The 16,183-nt window shown below is 60.5% G+C and overlaps 2 protein-coding genes across 6 annotated transcripts in view; one reads left to right on the forward strand and one right to left on the reverse strand.

Moving 5' to 3' along the window:
- The window catches only part of NFIC (nuclear factor I C), a 63,105-nt gene extending 46,922 nt beyond the window's left edge, over positions 1–16,183 (reverse strand). For 2 of the 5 annotated variants that reach the window (XM_032465982.1, XM_032465983.1), the window contains exons 1-2: positions 9,485–9,644; positions 49–580 (exon numbers count right to left, since the gene is read on the reverse strand). In XM_032465982.1, the coding sequence (XP_032321873.1) occupies positions 49–580; positions 9,485–9,514 (562 nt within the window). In that variant the 5' untranslated portion in view covers positions 9,515–9,644. Of the gene's footprint in view, positions 1–48; positions 581–9,484; positions 9,645–16,028 lie in introns of those variants that run through there. The other 3 variants (XM_032465986.1, XM_032465984.1, XM_032465985.1) reach the window with 2 other exon arrangements.
- On the forward strand, positions 14,781–16,024 carry LOC116659124 (translation initiation factor IF-2-like; the record flags this gene model as incomplete). The annotated part of the gene is made up of 1 exon (XM_032466338.1): positions 14,781–16,024. A coding segment is annotated over exon 1 (909 nt), but the record flags the coding sequence as incomplete, so codon positions are not given.

Below are 16,183 nucleotides of genomic sequence, written 5' to 3' on the forward strand. Positions count from 1 at the left end.
CGGGCGCCTCCCCCCTCCGCCTGCAGACCTGCGGCCTCGCGCCCTCACCTCGCTCGCGCACGAAGTAGGCCAGGTAGAGGTCGAGCTCCTTGACCGCCACGCCGATGTGGTGTGGCTGCACGCAGAGCACCGGGTGGCCGCACTGCGCCGCCTTGACCAGGCGCTCCCCGTCGGTGCTCTCCAGCGGGATGCCCTTGAAAAGGATGACCATGACCAGGTCCAGCCGCCACACCTTGTCGGCCTGGCGCAGGCAGTCGATGCGGCGCATCTTGCCCTTCTGGTCGGGGTTGGAGAGCACGCAGCCCGGCGCCTTCTTGCCCGTGATGGCCAGCACGAAGTCCTCGCGGCACTCGGGCCGGATGTCCTTGCGCAGCTTGGCCAGCAGCCGCGACGCCCACTTCTGCTTGACCTCGGCCTTCTCGCCCAGCAGCTCGTCCTTCACCGCGCGCTCCTCATCCTTCGACATCCGCTTCTCGTGCTTCTTGAAGTACTTGCGCTTCCGCGCCTGCAGGTTGAACCAGGTGTAGGCGAAGGCGCGGACGTGAGGCAGCAGCGCCTCGATGAACGGGTGGAACTCATCCTGTGGAGAGGGGGAGAGGCCAGAGGTCAGGTAGCGCTGCGGCCCTGTGAACCTACTGCCCGGCCAGGAAGACTGAGGTGGGAGGGGCCCCAGGCAGAGCCACTAGAGGGAGGGCAGGGCAGAGGTATCCAGGCGGCCACTGCAGATCCCTCAACCTCCTGGGGACAACTGAAGACCAGAGGGGACCCAGCAGAAGTTCACTGGGTCTGAAAACAACCCATTTCACAGATGGGGAAACTGAGGCTTGGACTATGTTGAAGACACAGGCCAAGGCAGATGTTCGTGGAGGACTGTCTTGAACCCCCATGTACAGGTAGGACAAGCTGAGGGTCCCAAGTGGAGGCTGATGGGGGACACATTGAACAGATGGGGAATATGAGTCAGTAGAATGGTGTTTTGGACCCATTCTCTGCCTTCTAGAATGGGGGTCAGAAAACTTCAAAAGCATCTTAAAAGAGATAGTGAGCATTTTAGTCTCTGTTGCAACAGGTCCCCTCTGCCTGTAGGGCAAGATTGGCCACAGAGGAGACGTAAGTGACCAGCACAACAGTGTCTCAATAAAGCTTTATTTATAAAGACAGCCGATGGGCCGTGGGCCCTGGGGCTGTAGTTTGCAAACCCCCGAACCAGAGTGTGAGCCCGAATGGCTAGGGCAAGGCTGAGCACACTCTGGGTGCTCAAGGATTATGGGAGACACCAGGCTCAGCATATGTCCCTGGGGCTTGTTTCTCAGACCCACTGCTCAGCAGAGGGAGCTGACGCCAGATGCAGGGTCAGAGGGCTGCCTCTGCTGGCTCCTGGCGATGATGGAAAAATGAGGACAACATGTCACTCCTACCCAGGTGTACAGACAGGATGGCTGAGGTCCACAGGCCAAGACGGGGCCACCTGGGTATCAGGAGCTAATGGAAGCCGGGGTGGGGTGCAGTTCCTGCATAGACCCATTGCAGGGGCTGGGAAAGCTGAGGCTCATGGAGGCAAGAGATCAGAATGCAGTAGAGAAAGTGGTGCTCGGCCCTGGAGGTTCAGAGCTGAAGAGAGAAGGGTCCCTGGGGGTTGGTTCACCCTAGCCTGCCCCCCATAGACCCATTCCACTGATGAAAATATCAAGGCTCATGGAGGCTCTGAGACCTGGCCAGAGCTAAGACTTCAACATTCCCCTCCCTTTGCCTGGTGGGTGTTGCTGGGTGACCACGACACCTACTTTACAGATGAAGAAACCATGACCCCAAGAGAAGACCCTGTCATGAGGGGCAGGGCTGGGACTGGAACCCACGTCCATCTGACTTCCCCACAAAAAGCAGCCCCAGTTGGGCCCCTCAGGGAACAACGTGAGGCCATGGGAGGGCTTTCTGACTCTCGCCAGTTTTCAGCAAGAGAAATTGAGTCTGCAGAACATCCTGGACCTGGTTTCTCAGCCTCCAGGGGTGAAAATTCAAAGAGAAAGGAAGGCAGAGAAGAACTTCCACCCCACTCCCTTCTCTTGCCTGGGGGGACTGCTGGGCTTCTGGAACAGGGGTGATGCCTTTTCCTAGCCCTGGGGTGCTGGGGGTGGGGGACGACCTCAGATTTCCCCTATTACTGAGGCTCTGAAAATAGCCTGCCCTCGCAGGGTGGGGCAGGCCGGGGCACGGCTTGTCCCAGCCCAGCTCCCCCACGCCAATGTCCCCCGACGCGTGAGTCACCGTGACAGCTGTGGCAGGGACTGGACCTCAGGGCCCTTTTTTGCTGCCGCTGACCCCAGCCCAGGTTGATCTGCTGAGGCAGAGGGAGGGTGGAGGGGCCCTGCCCAACCTCGGGGGCTTCTCCAGGGATGGGGAACCACTTGCCGTCACACAGCCAGTCAGCAGAGCCAGGACCAGAGCCCAGGCCATCCTACTAGAGAGGCCAGCAGTGGGTAACTGATAGCAGGACAGGGTGCTGCCCCCGGCGGAGGGGACGCCAGGGTGGCAGGAGACCTGGGCAACGGCTGCCACTGGAGGCCTGGAGCTTCTTGGAGCCATGATAAGAGGGAGCTGGGAAGGGCGGCTGGGGTGTCAGCCGGCGGGCCTTCTTGAATGCGGGGTGCGATCTCTTCCTAGCAAATGAGCCCCATTATCTGCCCAGCTCACAAAAACCTGTCTTAGCTATTATTACTGTTGTTGTGATTATTTGGGGCCCAAACTCTTCCTCTCCTTGAACCCTTGTGTCTCTGAGCCCCCTCCCCTTTTCTGAGTCCCTTTTGTCTTCCAGCTCCTCCCCCTTCCAAGCCCCCATGCCTCTCTCTTATCCCTACCTGCCCCCGGGCCCTCTCTGGGGAAAGGTGCCAGGGAGGCGGGCAGGGGTGGGATCCCACGTCACTGGTGACCCAAGCTAGTCCTGGGGAAAGGAAGACAAACAGCCTGTAACTGGGTCATGGACCTGCTGCCCTAGCCTCTCACGTCCTCCCCAGGAGGTCAGGCCAGGTGAGAGGCAGGTCTATCACTCTCTGTCCCACAAGACCTGTGATGACCAAGGCCTCTTCCCCAAGCACCTCCCAATGCCTCACTGGTGGACAGGGCAAGGCAGACAGCCAAGGCAAGCTAGATGCCAAGAATCTTCCTGAACTCCTACACATCCCTCAAAGCCCTGTCTCCAGGGTGCCTTTCGTCAGGCAGCTTTCCTGCTCTCCTCAGTGTTCTTCCAGACTAGCCTGGACCACACAACTAGGGGTCTCTGAGTCCAGTTCACTCACTCTCCCCTCAGCCTGAGGCCCAGGGCTGAGGCACTCATTGCCAGGCAGACTTGTGGAGGGAATGAGGTTGGGTGACAACGGTCTCCATTTTCACTTCCTGTATGATCTAGGAACAAACTGATACTCCACTTTGGGCCTCAGTTTCTCATTCTGTACAATGGGCAGAAAGGGCCATTGCACCCTGCTAGGGGTTGGTGGAGAGCTTATCCGTTGCCCTGGTCATCAGAGATGCAAGGTGAGGGCAGGGAGCAAGACCAGGCCTTTCTCAGAAACTCCACTTGGCCCACTGGGACTTCCTGGCCAAAGAGGGCAGCAGCAGCTGGGAGGTAGGCAACTGGGTCCAAGCCTTTGCTGGGCACTATGAACTGGTCAACTGTGCGCTGGGTTGTGCCCTTCTCTGGGCCTCCTTGTGGCCCTCCCACTCTGACAGTCCGCAGAAGCAAACCAGGACATGAAACTCCAATTCCCTTACCAAAAGTTTTCCGCAAAGGATTCTCTCTCCTTCATTCACTCAGTGATCTAACAAATGTTACTGAGAATCTCTTATCCACCTTCTAAGTGTTTATCCTCAACTCCTATGCATCCTTCAAAGCCCTGGTCCCCTCCTCCAGGTTAAGCCCAGGTTAAGTGTCAAACGGCAGAGCTCTTATTCAAACACAAACTCTTCTTGTGCCAGAGTAAGTGTTCCTGACCTAGAAAGACTCCTCCCCTCAAGCTCAGCATCACAGCTTATGAACAGCTCTTATCTAATGAGGGGGAGATTCATTTGGTTCAAGAAACATTTACTAAGTGTCTACTCTGTGCCAGCTCCATGCATGATGCTGGGAACCCGACAATGTCCTGGGCTCGGCCCTCACCCAGATCCTGATGTGGGCAGGGATGGATGTTAACCAAGCTAAAAAATACATAATAAAATGTCAGGCTGAACAAAGTGCTCTGAAAAAATTTAAAGGAGCTTGAGGAGGGGGCTGGGGAGTCCCCTGGGGGTTGTTTTTAGCTGAAGGTGGTCAGGGAGGGTCTCCCATAGGAGAGGACACTTGAACAAAGAGCTGAAAAATGACAACCCACAGCAGGAGCTTCCCAGGTGAAGAACAAAGCACATGCAAAGGTCCTGAGGCAAGACCACACTTAATGTTTGGCGAGAACAATGAGGAGGCTGGCGAGGCTTGAGCAGAGTAAACAATAAGCAAAGTGGAGGTGGTGAGGGCAGGGAGGTGACAGGGGCTGGCCGTGCAGAGCCTTGAGGGCCACTGGGAAGAGTCTGGATAAGCTAAGTCCAGGGAGTAGAAAGTTCCCACCAAAGTGACCAGTGAGTCTAAGCCTTAGATCTCTTGAGCTCCCCTCTGTGCCTTGGTGTCCTGGGAGAAGGATGGGGGCAGAGCTAGAAGCCCAGGGTGTGGGAGAGAGACAGGGAGTGAGGTCGTGCTATTTAGAGGCTGAACATTTACTGAGCTCTCAACTCTATGAAATGGGAACAACTATTTTGCCCACTGTCCAGAGGGAGAAACTAAGGCCCTGAGCACTGAGGCCACCAGCCCAAAGTCACGCAGCCAGGAAGGAGCTGGGACTTGAACCTGGGTCCCTATGACTGTGAACTTGAACCTCCTGACTCCTCAGCCCCACTGCCAGCCCTCCCACCCCCGAGCACGTGGTCTGGCGCCATCCTCGGGACTCACCAGCAGTGCCAGTTTTGCACCTGGCATGCTCTGTCTCTGAATCCCGTGTGGCCCCCTTCCCCTGCTGAGCCCCAGGACACGTGCCACCTCCTCCTCAGGGAGCCAAAGCGGCAGCTGGGTCCCGCCATCCCCTCACCTAGACTGCAGCCCCTCAGGGGCACGGCTTTGATCTGTTTCATTCCGTGCTTCGTCCCCAGCATCCAGATCAGGAAAGGCACAGTCCCAGCCTCTGCCTGGTACCTACTCACACACCCTGATGGACAAAGGATGCTGGTACCCACGTGGGTCTGGCCAAACTCAGGGAAACCCTGGACAGGGCTAGGCAGAGGGGAAAGGCCAACAGACACCCACTGGGGGGGACGGGTCAGGGCTCAAGGTTTTGGGGAGTCACCGCTGTTCCTATCACCTGGCCCAGGGCCGGGTCCGCACCGAGCCGACAGGAAAGGAGGGCAAGTTGGAAAATGCCTATGGGATGTCCAGTCCAGTGATTAGCTCAGCGACGGCCACAATCACAGCTGCACTTATTTGGCACCTACTGTATACGAGGCACAGTGCTAAGGGTAAAGCATCCGAGGAAGGCATGATTACGTTCCCCATTTTATGTGGGGAGAGACTCAAGTTCCTCCTCTCCACTGGCAAAACCGTTCACTCATTCACACAACAAATATTTATGAGCTCCTACTGCGTGCCGGGCGATGTCCCGCCTCCCAGAGTCCTCAGGCAGCCCCAGGAGTTGAGGATTACCGTTAACTTCATTTCTCAGTGAGGCCACGGGGCGCAGAAGGGCCAGGTCTCTCGCCCAGAGTCACACAGCCACCTGGGCAAGGTCTGAGGCCGCCCTGGGTCTCTGCTTCGGTGACCGTTGTCAGGGCACGCGGGTGTGTGCGTCTGTGTGCTCGCACGTGTGGGAGCGTGTGCTTTGGGTACCCAGGCCAGGAGGCAGTGCACGCGTGTGCAGGCGGCTGTGAACACGTGCGTTCGTGGGGCAGGAGGCCCCAGGACATTTGGTGTGCCCCATCCATTTGGTGTGAGACAGAGAGGTAGGCGGCTCAGGCAGAGAGAGAGAGACACTGGAGAGAGAGAGAGAAGAGGGAGAGAGAGAGAGAAGAGGGAGAGAGAGAGAAGAGGGAGAACGCTGACTCGGCCAGAATCCCAGCATCGTGATTTACAAGGCGCCCGACCCTGACGCTGAGGCACCTCCACCGCAGAGAAGGGGTGGGGGGGGAGACACAGATATGGAGAGGGAGAGAGACATGGAGGGTGGTTGTGCCTTTTACAGGAGCCAATCAAAGGCCATCAGACCACACGTGGGGGGGCTCACAGGGAGCGCCCATCTGCTCGGTCCTGGCCAAAGAGCAAGGTGGGCCGTAGCCCTGAACCCCAGCCTCACTGGCCATGCTGTGCCGCCCGGGGCAGGTCATGGCCCTCTCTGGTCTTGGCCTTTCTCCCAGCCCTGAGGTGCTGGGGGTCCCCCAATCCCAGCAGAGCCTCCAGGAACCCATACCAGGCTGACCCCTCAATGTCTTCTCCCCTCCGTGCCCAGGCTCATATAGGAGGGGCTCAGTGAAGATCTACTACATTAAATCAATCAAAAGTCAGGGACCCTCTCCCAGCCTCAATTTCCCCACTGGAGAAGCAGTAATAAAAAGAGTGCCGCCCCTCGAAGGAACAGGGTGAAGGAATGAAGGAAAGAATGAATGAATGAAGGAGGGGGCCCTGGCGGCCGGCGCTGCCATGGCCTCAGCCCAGGCCCAGCCTGCGGCCCCGGGGAATCCTGGGCACTGCAGCCAAGAGGGATTTGGCCCCAAACCCGGAATAACTAACGTGGCGGTGGAGGCGGGCGGGAGGGAGGCAGGAAGGGAGGCCCAGAGTGGGGCGAGCTCAGGGAGGAGGCTGACCTTCCCGCCGGCAGGATTTATGGAAGTAACGGCTGCTCCACAGTTCCTCTTAAGAGTAAAAGTGAAAAGCACTTGAGTCACCACTGAAACAGGGACGGGGCTCCCAGAATCCTCCAGGGCCGCCCGGGCTGCGGCCACCCCCCCTCCTCGGTGGGCAGGACCGGGGCACAGGGCGGGCGGGCACCTGAGCAGCCCAGCAAACCCTCCACCCCCGCGCACCCCCTAGCCGGTCTGGTCTCCGCTCAGAGAAGGATCCGGGTCGGATCAGCTAAAAGGGAGCTATTTTAGGATGGGCTTGGGTTGTAAAATTAGTCAGTAAAGGGGGGAGATGGAGGCCCAGAGACCGAGAGACAGGGAGAGACTGGCGGGTGAGGAGAGACACAGAGACAAAGAGAGGGAAAAGAGATGGAGAGAGAGATGGAGAGAAAGGGAGGGAGAGAGAACAGAGACAGGAAGAGAGAGAGGCAGGGAGACACAGAGATGCAGACAGTCAGAGAGCGATGCGATGCGTAGGGCGTGATTAGGCAGCCAGGAGTGGAGGGGGATCTTGCAGGGGCACCTGGGTCCCCCAGCTAGAGACCCCAGATCTGGGGGTGGGCCTGCAAGGAGCTCGGGGCTTACACTGAGGCTGCTGGGGGAGTCTGAGAGGTGGTCCCTCTCCAGGGCTTGGGGCACCCATGGGAAAATAAACAGAGAAGGGGAGCCCCCTGCCTTTGGGCCACTCCATCCCCACCCTAGCCTGGGAGCTCCCTGGTCCTCTCTCCGTCTGTCTGTCTGTCACCCTGTCTCTAGCACACAGCAACCCCAGGTATTTTTTATTGTCATATTTCCACCGACAGCCAGCCTGGTTTTCCACCTGGGAAAGCCAGGCCCAGGAGCACAGCGCCAGCTCTGGTTCTCACCGCCACCCCCTTCTGGGCAGCGTGGACGGGACGGAGGCCTGTCTCCGGAGGAGTCCTGTGGGGGAATTCCAGGGCGCAGGGACAACAGGCGGCCATCCAACCTCCTTGCCTGCAATAGCCTCCCCGGGCTCAGCCCCCCCAGGCAGCTCTGGGAGCTAGTGAGCGCGGGAAGGGCGGAGGGGGCGGGGGCACCCGGGGGGGCCACGCAGGCCAGCCCCAGGCCCAGAGACTGGGAGGCCCAAGGTCACAGGGCAACCCCAATCAGGACCCTACTTGTTCTGGGGGAGCTTCAGGGCGACCTACAGGAAGAGGTGGGCCAGTGATGACCACTTCAGAGGACCCCCAAAGTTGTTCTGAATGGGAAGGGAAGTCTGGAGAGGGGCAGGGATGCCCAAGGTCACCCAGGGGATCATGGGTAGGACAAGCCCAGGACCCCCTTGGCACCAGCCCTCACTTTCCCTGTGGGGGGCCAGGAGCCGGAGGGGGCCAGGGAGAAAGAGCCTGTGAATGACGGGCACCCCAGGGCCATGAATAGGGGAAACCCCAGCAGAGACTGGCATCCACGCGCACCCCATACAGTGCTCCCCAGGGCACTCAAGCTCTGGCGACTCCCACCTCCCAGCGCCCTGCACTTTACAGCTTGGAGGCCACGCAGACCCTCTCTCCACAACCTGCCTTGGCCCCATGTCAGCTGGGGGGGTGGGGAAACGGAGGCCAGCCGGGACCCCAAGGGCCTAAAGACATACAAGGACGTGGTGTGGAGGCCGAGCCGGAAAGTAGAACTAGCCAATCTGGGGGTTCCCAGCGGGTGCTGGGGGAGGGGTCCCCTGAGGTGCGGCCCCTTCCCCACACACCCCCTTAATCCTTGCACAAGGGCTGAGCCCGGGGCTGTCCGGGAGCACGGCCAGGGGTGAGAGGCTACAGGATGGGGCAGGGGCAGGTGCCTGGCTGGCGAGGGCGTCCGCAGCGCCGCAGTGCCCGGGCCAGACCCCGGAACGCCCGGCCTCCCGGCTCCTCCCGGCGGCGGCGGCGGCGGCGGCGGCTCAATAACCCAGAATCGATGCGGCGAAAATCTCGGAACCGGATTGAGGGGCGGGAGGGTGAAGAAGACCGAGCCGGGACGTCGGGGCACCCCCTTCCCCCATTGCTGGCGCCTCCAACTTCGCGTGCCCCCTCCCCCTCCTCGCCCACGTGGGCCAATAATGGGGGGAAAGGCGGCCCAGGGCTAGGGTGGCGGGCACAACCTTGGGAGGCGTTCAGCCAAAACATCACAGGGGTCCTCTGCTCAAGAGTCCCAGGGCGATTAGCGTCCAGCCAGGACCCCTCAAATCCTCTTAAAAGCAGGCCTGCGTCCAGGCCTGGGGTTCGCGCCGAGCCCCGCCTTTGGCCTTCTCCTCGGGGCCCCCCGACCTTCCCGGGGCGTTGGGGGGAAGCGCGTCCTGCGTGGGGGGAGGGCGAGACTGCAGGACGAGCCCCCGCGTCCGCCAGGGGGAGAGGTCGCGGGGGGCGGGGCGGGAGTCCTGGGTGAGGGTCCCGGGTTGGGAGGGGTCCCCGGCCCAGCCCATCCCCCACGGGACCCTGGCCCAGGGCGGGGGGCATCCCGGCCGCGGCGGCGGGAGGGACGCGCGCTTCTTTCGTCCCGCCTCCCCAGGCTTCCAAACTCCGGGGCCGGGCTGCGGGGGCCGCGGGGCCGGGGCGCCGGGCGGGGGGCGTACCTGGGTCAGGCAGAGCGGGGACGAATACATCCCGGGCGCGGCGGGAGGCTCAGGGCCGGCCGGAGCGGGCGCGCTGAACTTACTGAGTCATTTTTCCAACCCCCCCCCCCCCCCGCGGCCGCGGCCGGCGCGCTCCTCGCCGCCTCCTCCCTCGGTCTCCCTCCCTCCTCCCTTCCGAGCTCTCCCTCTCTCCTGCGCCCGACTCCCTCTCTCTCTCCCTCTCTCTGTCTCTCTCTCTTCCTTTCCTGTCCCTCACCCCTCCTCCCCCGTCTCTGTCTCTCCCTGTGTCTCTGTCTCTCCTCCCTCTGGCAACCTCCTCTCTCCCTCCCCGAATTTCTCTCCCCTCCCACCCCGAACCTCCCACTTCTCAACATCCAACTTTCAAAGAAACGAGGGAAAAAAGAGCGCGAGCGAGAAAGGAAAGCCGCGCCCCCTCCCCATGCTTCATGAACCCCCATTACTGCTTATTATTACGAATTTCGAGCCACCCTGGGCCGGGGTACCGGTGGGGGGACCAACGGGCCACGCACACCCCGACCCCAGCGGGTACCCCTGGACCGCCCGCCCGAGTCAAGTGGGGAGGCAGGGGCTGCTGCTGGACATTTTGGGGCCGGAGGTGGATTTGGAAGACACCCTCCCCGCCTCCCCCCCCCCCCCCCCCCGAGCTGGCCGGGAAGTTGGAGAAAGGAGCCAAGGTGGGGGGGGGAGGGAGGGAAAGAATGAAGTGACGTGTGCAGAGGCCGAGAGCGCGAGCGCGCGTCTTTGCCCTTAAAGATGTACAACCCGGGGTTCATGGCAAGAGAAAGGGTCCCACGGCACTCTCTCCCCCTGCTCCCCTGAGAGCTAGACAGGGACTGCAGAGCCCCAGCACGGGCTTGGCGCCAACTGCCCTTTCTTGACCAGATGGGCCCCAACCAACAGGGGAGCCTATAGGAATCTGCTCTCTCCTCAGTCAGCACTAAAGGGGAACTGGGTGTTGAGGGGGCTTTGGCCTCCCCTATATGTTGCCCCAGTAGCCCATGAGAGAAGGTGTCGGGGCAGAACCTCAGGCTGGCCAGATAAATCCTTGCAGCCTCTTCCTGGGTGTCCAGGAATTCCTACTGATCCCCAAAATGTGCCCATTTCACGGATCCAGAAACTGAGGCACTCAGAGTGGCTTGGAGCCTGTCCACCTGGCCCCAGAGCTGACATTCGTCAAGCCCCATTATTCTCCCTCTAGAATAAATGGGCACAGACCTGCCTCCCCCAGTCTGAGCCACCAGGGAGCCTGACCATCTAGCCCCCACTCCCCGCCTCCCCTAGTCCACTCGGAATCCTCCCAGCCTCGCTCAGCGGCCGGTGCAACTCTCACTGCCACCCCACAGACCAGGGTGGTGTGGACTGTCACTCCCCGCTTGGTGTCCTCCCCTGTGAAGCGGACTAACGGTGCCCACCCCACCAGGTCGGTCAGCAGAAGGATGATGGCACTTAGCAGAGCCTTAACATTCTGTCAAACGTGCACTGAGACATTCTTAGAAAGCTTGGCCATTTTGATTCATCTCTCCGAGTGTCCTGAGAACAAATGATACCCTCTCAACAACCTGGGGCAGCTGCCCCGTGCCCAGGGGCACAGAAGACGCCAGCAATGCTGTTACTCTCCCGTGTTACACGGGAGGAGGAAATTGAGGCCCAGGAACAGACGCTACCGACTGGAGGCCCCAGGGCTGGACGAAGAGGGAGTCAGATATACAAAGGGCCCGTGTGCTGTGGGACCCACCGGCTCCCACTGCACGTGGGTGACGGTCTTTCAAACAGCAGTTCACAAATGGTTTGTTAACCACCACCCCCCGCACCCCGCAGCTGTGGGGAGCATTTAAACCCCAGGGTGAATGGGGGTGGGGGTAGGAGGCAGGTATCTAGGACTCCAAATGCCAACATAACATAAAGCAGTATTTTATTATTTCCAAAACGCCATGAACACGTGGAGGGCAGCATCCCAAATTCACATTTAAACTTTGCAGTGGGGCTTCAGAGCACTCTCCTGGCTTGCAGCAACCCCCAGACAGCCCCACCCCGGGACGCTCCCCTCAATGCTCACCCCCTCGAAAGCAGCCGTCACAAGGCAGTTTAGGTTCTCTCAAAGGCAAAGTCTGCAGAACACAGACCACCTCCCTCTCAGAACCTCAGTCCCCACATCTATAAAATGGCAATGAGAGGACGCATCCCGCACTCTGGAAGGCTGGAGAAGGCTCTGAGATAACGTGTCGGAAGACAGTGTTAATATATTAGAGGTGATGAGTGGCAGAACATTTTGCGAGTTCACAAACAGCATTGAAGTGTTACATGGATATACAATCCAGTTTGGGCAGGAGGGGCCCCTGCAGTGTACACAGTAGGTGCACAGAGGGCTGGCTGTAGTACAAGGTTGCAGCCTGGGTCTACGTCTCCTCTCTACCAGCAGCTAAACCTCCCTGTGCCTCAGCTCCCTGCTCTGTGAAATGCGGCAGTGATAGTTTCTGCCCCTCTAGGTTGTGGTGGGTAAACCAGCCAGTGTTTAGACGGAGGTGAGAACGGTGCACCGTGCATAGTGGTTTCTTAGCAAAGCAATGGGCGGATTGGATCTGTGCGGGTAAGTGCTCAGAAGTGGGGGTGTGATTTAGCTCCTGGCACTCTGGAGCAAAATTTAGCTCATTTGTTTAAAAACGCACTTCCCCTATCGCTCACTCCCTGGCTTCTTCGTCCCAGACACAGATGCACAAGGGTGTCGACTGTCACCTTGCAACCCTAATGCCAACCACCTGGGGCTGGCCACCGCGTCCCTCTGTGGGGGCCAGTCCAGCAAGGCTGGCACGGCACAGCATCCAACACTACACAGCTCCACGAAAGAGCAAGGGGCTCCCACCTGGAGACGGCTCCAAGAGCCACCCAGGGGGAAGGCGCGATGCAGACCAGGGCTCCCCACTCCAGCACTATGGACCATCCTCTGTGGGGGTATCCCGGGGCCTGGGGGGTGTGGAGCAGCGTCCCTGGCCCCCACCCACTGGATGCCAGGAGCACCCCAGGTCGTGATAACCACAGACGTCCCCAGACATCACCCAGTGTCCCCTGGGGCAAAAACCACTCCAGTTGAGAACCCCTGCTGTAAACTCAACAGGTAAACTCAAGATCTCATTTGGGATTTTTTTAAGGATATGCATAGATCCATTATAAGAATATACATGTAAGGGGGAGGGTATAGCTCAAGCGGTAGAGCGCGTGCTCAGCATGCGTGAGATCCTAGGTTCAATCCCTAGTACCTCCTCTAAAAATAAAAAAATAAATAAACCTAATTATCTACCCCCCAAAACAAGCAAGAAAAGAATATACATGCATACTTTATAAGAATGTGTATCTGTTACATCTGCAATTGCTCAGACAAAGCTGGGTGATAACGGGGCCTTTCTGGAGTGGGGAAGGGGGCCCCCTGGGGTAGGAGTTATGAGGAAGGTTTGATTTTTACTCTAGGTACTTTGGTAGCCTCTTTAGATGTTCCTGAGTGGCTTGTGTTATTAAAAAGCAAACTTTAAAAATGTGAGTGGACTTTGCAGGGGCTGGAATTCACAGCAAAATGTTTAAAAGTGAGAGCAGCTCAGGCAGGTATGATAGGGGTCCAAGCCTGCCCGGTAACTCCACAGCCACCAGACCCAGCGAAGAGACACAGCAGGGAGCCAGGACCTGTGATTGCATGGCAACACTGTCCCCGCTCCGACCTCATGAGGCATCCTGTGTTCCCACTTCACAGATGAGGCATTAAGCTCCTAGAAGGGGCTGTTAAGGTCCTCCTCAGTCTTCAGAGGTAAAGGCGGGATGTGACATTAGAGCTGGCACAGAACACAACAGAGACACACAAACACAACATGCCACGAACTGACACAAAGACAGACATTCAGAAAAACGTCACACGGAAAAACACGGATCCTCACGTGTCACCCTGACTCAAACAGATACAGATCTACAGACCCCAGGTGACACACAGACCCATGCAGACTCACATGGAAACACACAGATCCAAAAAATGAGCACACACACAACCCCAAACACAACACACAGACGTTGGGCCACAATAACACAAGTACATCCAAACACAACTATACACACTTACAAGTAAAACCCCTCCCAGGTATTTAAACCCTGGCACACACACACAGTAACACACAACACATCACATGCCTGCTCCTCCCTCAGGGCTATCCCCACCAGCTCCCCCCTACAGCTGGGGTCTTTGCTCTCCAAGCCCTGTAGGGACCTGGCTTGGACGGGGAGATGGGGTGATGGGCTTGCCTCCTCCCCCTCCCACAAGCGCAGGTGCCTGTCTTTGAGTGTGTGTGTCCGTGTGCCTGTGTGTGTGGTTGTGCGGACCCCTGTGGGTGGGCAGAGTTTTGCACACATGTGGCTGTGAACACATAGCTGGGAGGGTGTGTCATGGGCATGTGCTGCTGAATGTGCTTACAGGAGAATGTGTCCCCCTGCGCACCAGGTGACAGGTGGGGATGGAGAGGAGTGTGGTGTAGGGCAGTGCCCCGGAGTGGAGTCAGGAGTGGAGGGACCCGAGGGTGGGCGAGCTGACCTGAGCTGGGGACGCCGAGTGTCGTGTGTGTATGCATCCCTGGGTCAGTATTAGAACCCTTTTTCTCCCCTTCCCAATCCGCCCCCAGAGAGGATGCAGGTTTAAAGTAAAAAGCAGAGATTCCTGCCTGGCCTTGGGGCTTTTATATTTAGAAAATTATATCAAGCGCCCTGGGGCGGGGAGGGGTGGCCGTGGCGGGGATTCCCCGGGAGGGGAGACAACACTTTGTGTCCGCCGGATCTGGCCCGGTCCCGGGCAAGCGGTGGGAGGCAGGCCTGAGGGCGCAGCTCCCAGCCCATCCGGCGAGGAGGTCTCCTGGGCCATCCCCTGGTCCAGACCTAACCCAGTAACAACCTATCCCTTGGGACCTCTTCGGAGGCGGAGGTGGGGGGACCCCCCCCGCCGCCCCGCCCCTCTCTGGGTCAGGTCCCCGCGCACGCGCAGCCCCTGGCGGGAGACGTCGCCGCCAAGTGATCGCGTCCCGGCGCCACCTCGCGCCCGAACCTCAAGCTGAGACCACCTAGGGCTGCGCGGATGGGGGACCCGGAGGCAGGGGGAATTGGAGGGGTGAGGAGTGAGAGGAGGGGACAGAGGTTTGCCAAGATAGAAGGAGCACCCGTCCCCCACCTGGCAGTCGAGGTTACAGGAAAAAAGGAACTGGGGAGGGGATGGGAGAGAGAGCATAGACCCATCCCCAGGAATAGTCACTAAGCGCCAGTCACACGCACACAGCGACACCCAACAGTCCCCTGAGACGCAGCCACACGACACAGTTCCCCACTCACTGGCAACCCCCTAACCTCCACATACTCACAGAGGGACACCCCTACGGTCATCCAGGGACATCACGTCTCCCGGGGACACAACCCAGCTACACAGCTTCACAACACTGCCCCACGGGGACGCATGGCACAGTCGCCCAGTTACAACACACACACACCGTCCCATAGCCGCACAATGCTCTAACACACGCAACACAACACACAGCCACGTGGATGCGCCGACACACAGATACATAAAGGAGAGAACCCCACGTCTGGGGACCCATGGACCCACGGAAAGGGATGGGACCACCCAGCCGTACAGACCCACGAACGCACCCCCGCATTCCCGCGCTGACCCGCCTGAGAGCACAGGGTACCCCGAACGCAACCCCCGAGTGCGGATGCCACCGACACCGGCGGACCGGACACCGGAACCCTCAAGTGCAGCTACCGGCGCTCGAGGGCCTGGGGCGCGCCTGGCCTAGACCCGGTGACCCCTCCCGTCTGGGACCCGGCGTAGGCTGCAGCAGGGCCGGGGTCGGGCCCGGAGGCGGGGCTCAGGCGGCGAGAGGGCAGGCCGGGTGGCTGCCCCTGCGCGGCGCCGAGCGTGGCCGGCCGCCCGCCCGGCTCCAAGTTCAAGGCGCCCGGCTGCGGCCGCTGCGCGCTCTCCGCCCCTCTCCGCAGCGGCCATTTTCCGCTAGCTGGCGCGCCGCGCTCGCCCGGGCTGGGGCACCCCGCGGGGGCCGCCGCGACCCCCGCCCCGCACGGCCCCGTCGAGTGCCCCCTTCCCGGCCCCGGCTCCCCCATGTGCTGTGCGCTCGGGGGTCGTGCGCCCCAGGCCGCGCCCTCCCGTCTCCTGCCGGGCCCGGGAGGGGGCGGGGGCCTGGCCTGGGGGGGACCCTCTCCCCAGGAGCCCCGCCCCTCCCTGCTAAGTCTGCGGCGCCCACGAGGGGCCCCCCACTTGGGGTCCCCCGCTGCGCCCCGCGTGCCAGCTCCGCCCCCAGCCCGGGGGGGGGTTGTGGATCGGCGGGCGGGGGTCCCGCGGCGGCTGAAGGGAGGCGGGGGTCCCGGATCGAGCCCCTCCCCCGGGCGGCCCCCGCCCCTGTCCCCCCCAGACCTTGCAACTTTCTCCCGGAGCCCACGCACCCCCCAAAAAAGTCCCCGGGCGAAAACGAAAGTGGGGGCGGCGACGTACCATGGCGCTGCTGCGAGGAGGCGAGGCCGTTGCCGGAGCGAGCGCGCTCGGTCCCCGGCGAGGGGGGGCCGGAGGCGGCGGGAGGAGGCGGCGAGGGAGGGCGCGCGGGGGAGGGAGCGAGCGCGCGAGGGAGGGGGCGCGCCGCGCCCGCCCCC

The sequence above is a fragment of the Camelus ferus genome, chromosome 22, assembly GCF_009834535.1.
Source record: "Camelus ferus isolate YT-003-E chromosome 22, BCGSAC_Cfer_1.0, whole genome shotgun sequence".
Classification (NCBI taxonomy): Eukaryota; Metazoa; Chordata; class Mammalia; order Artiodactyla; family Camelidae; genus Camelus; species Camelus ferus.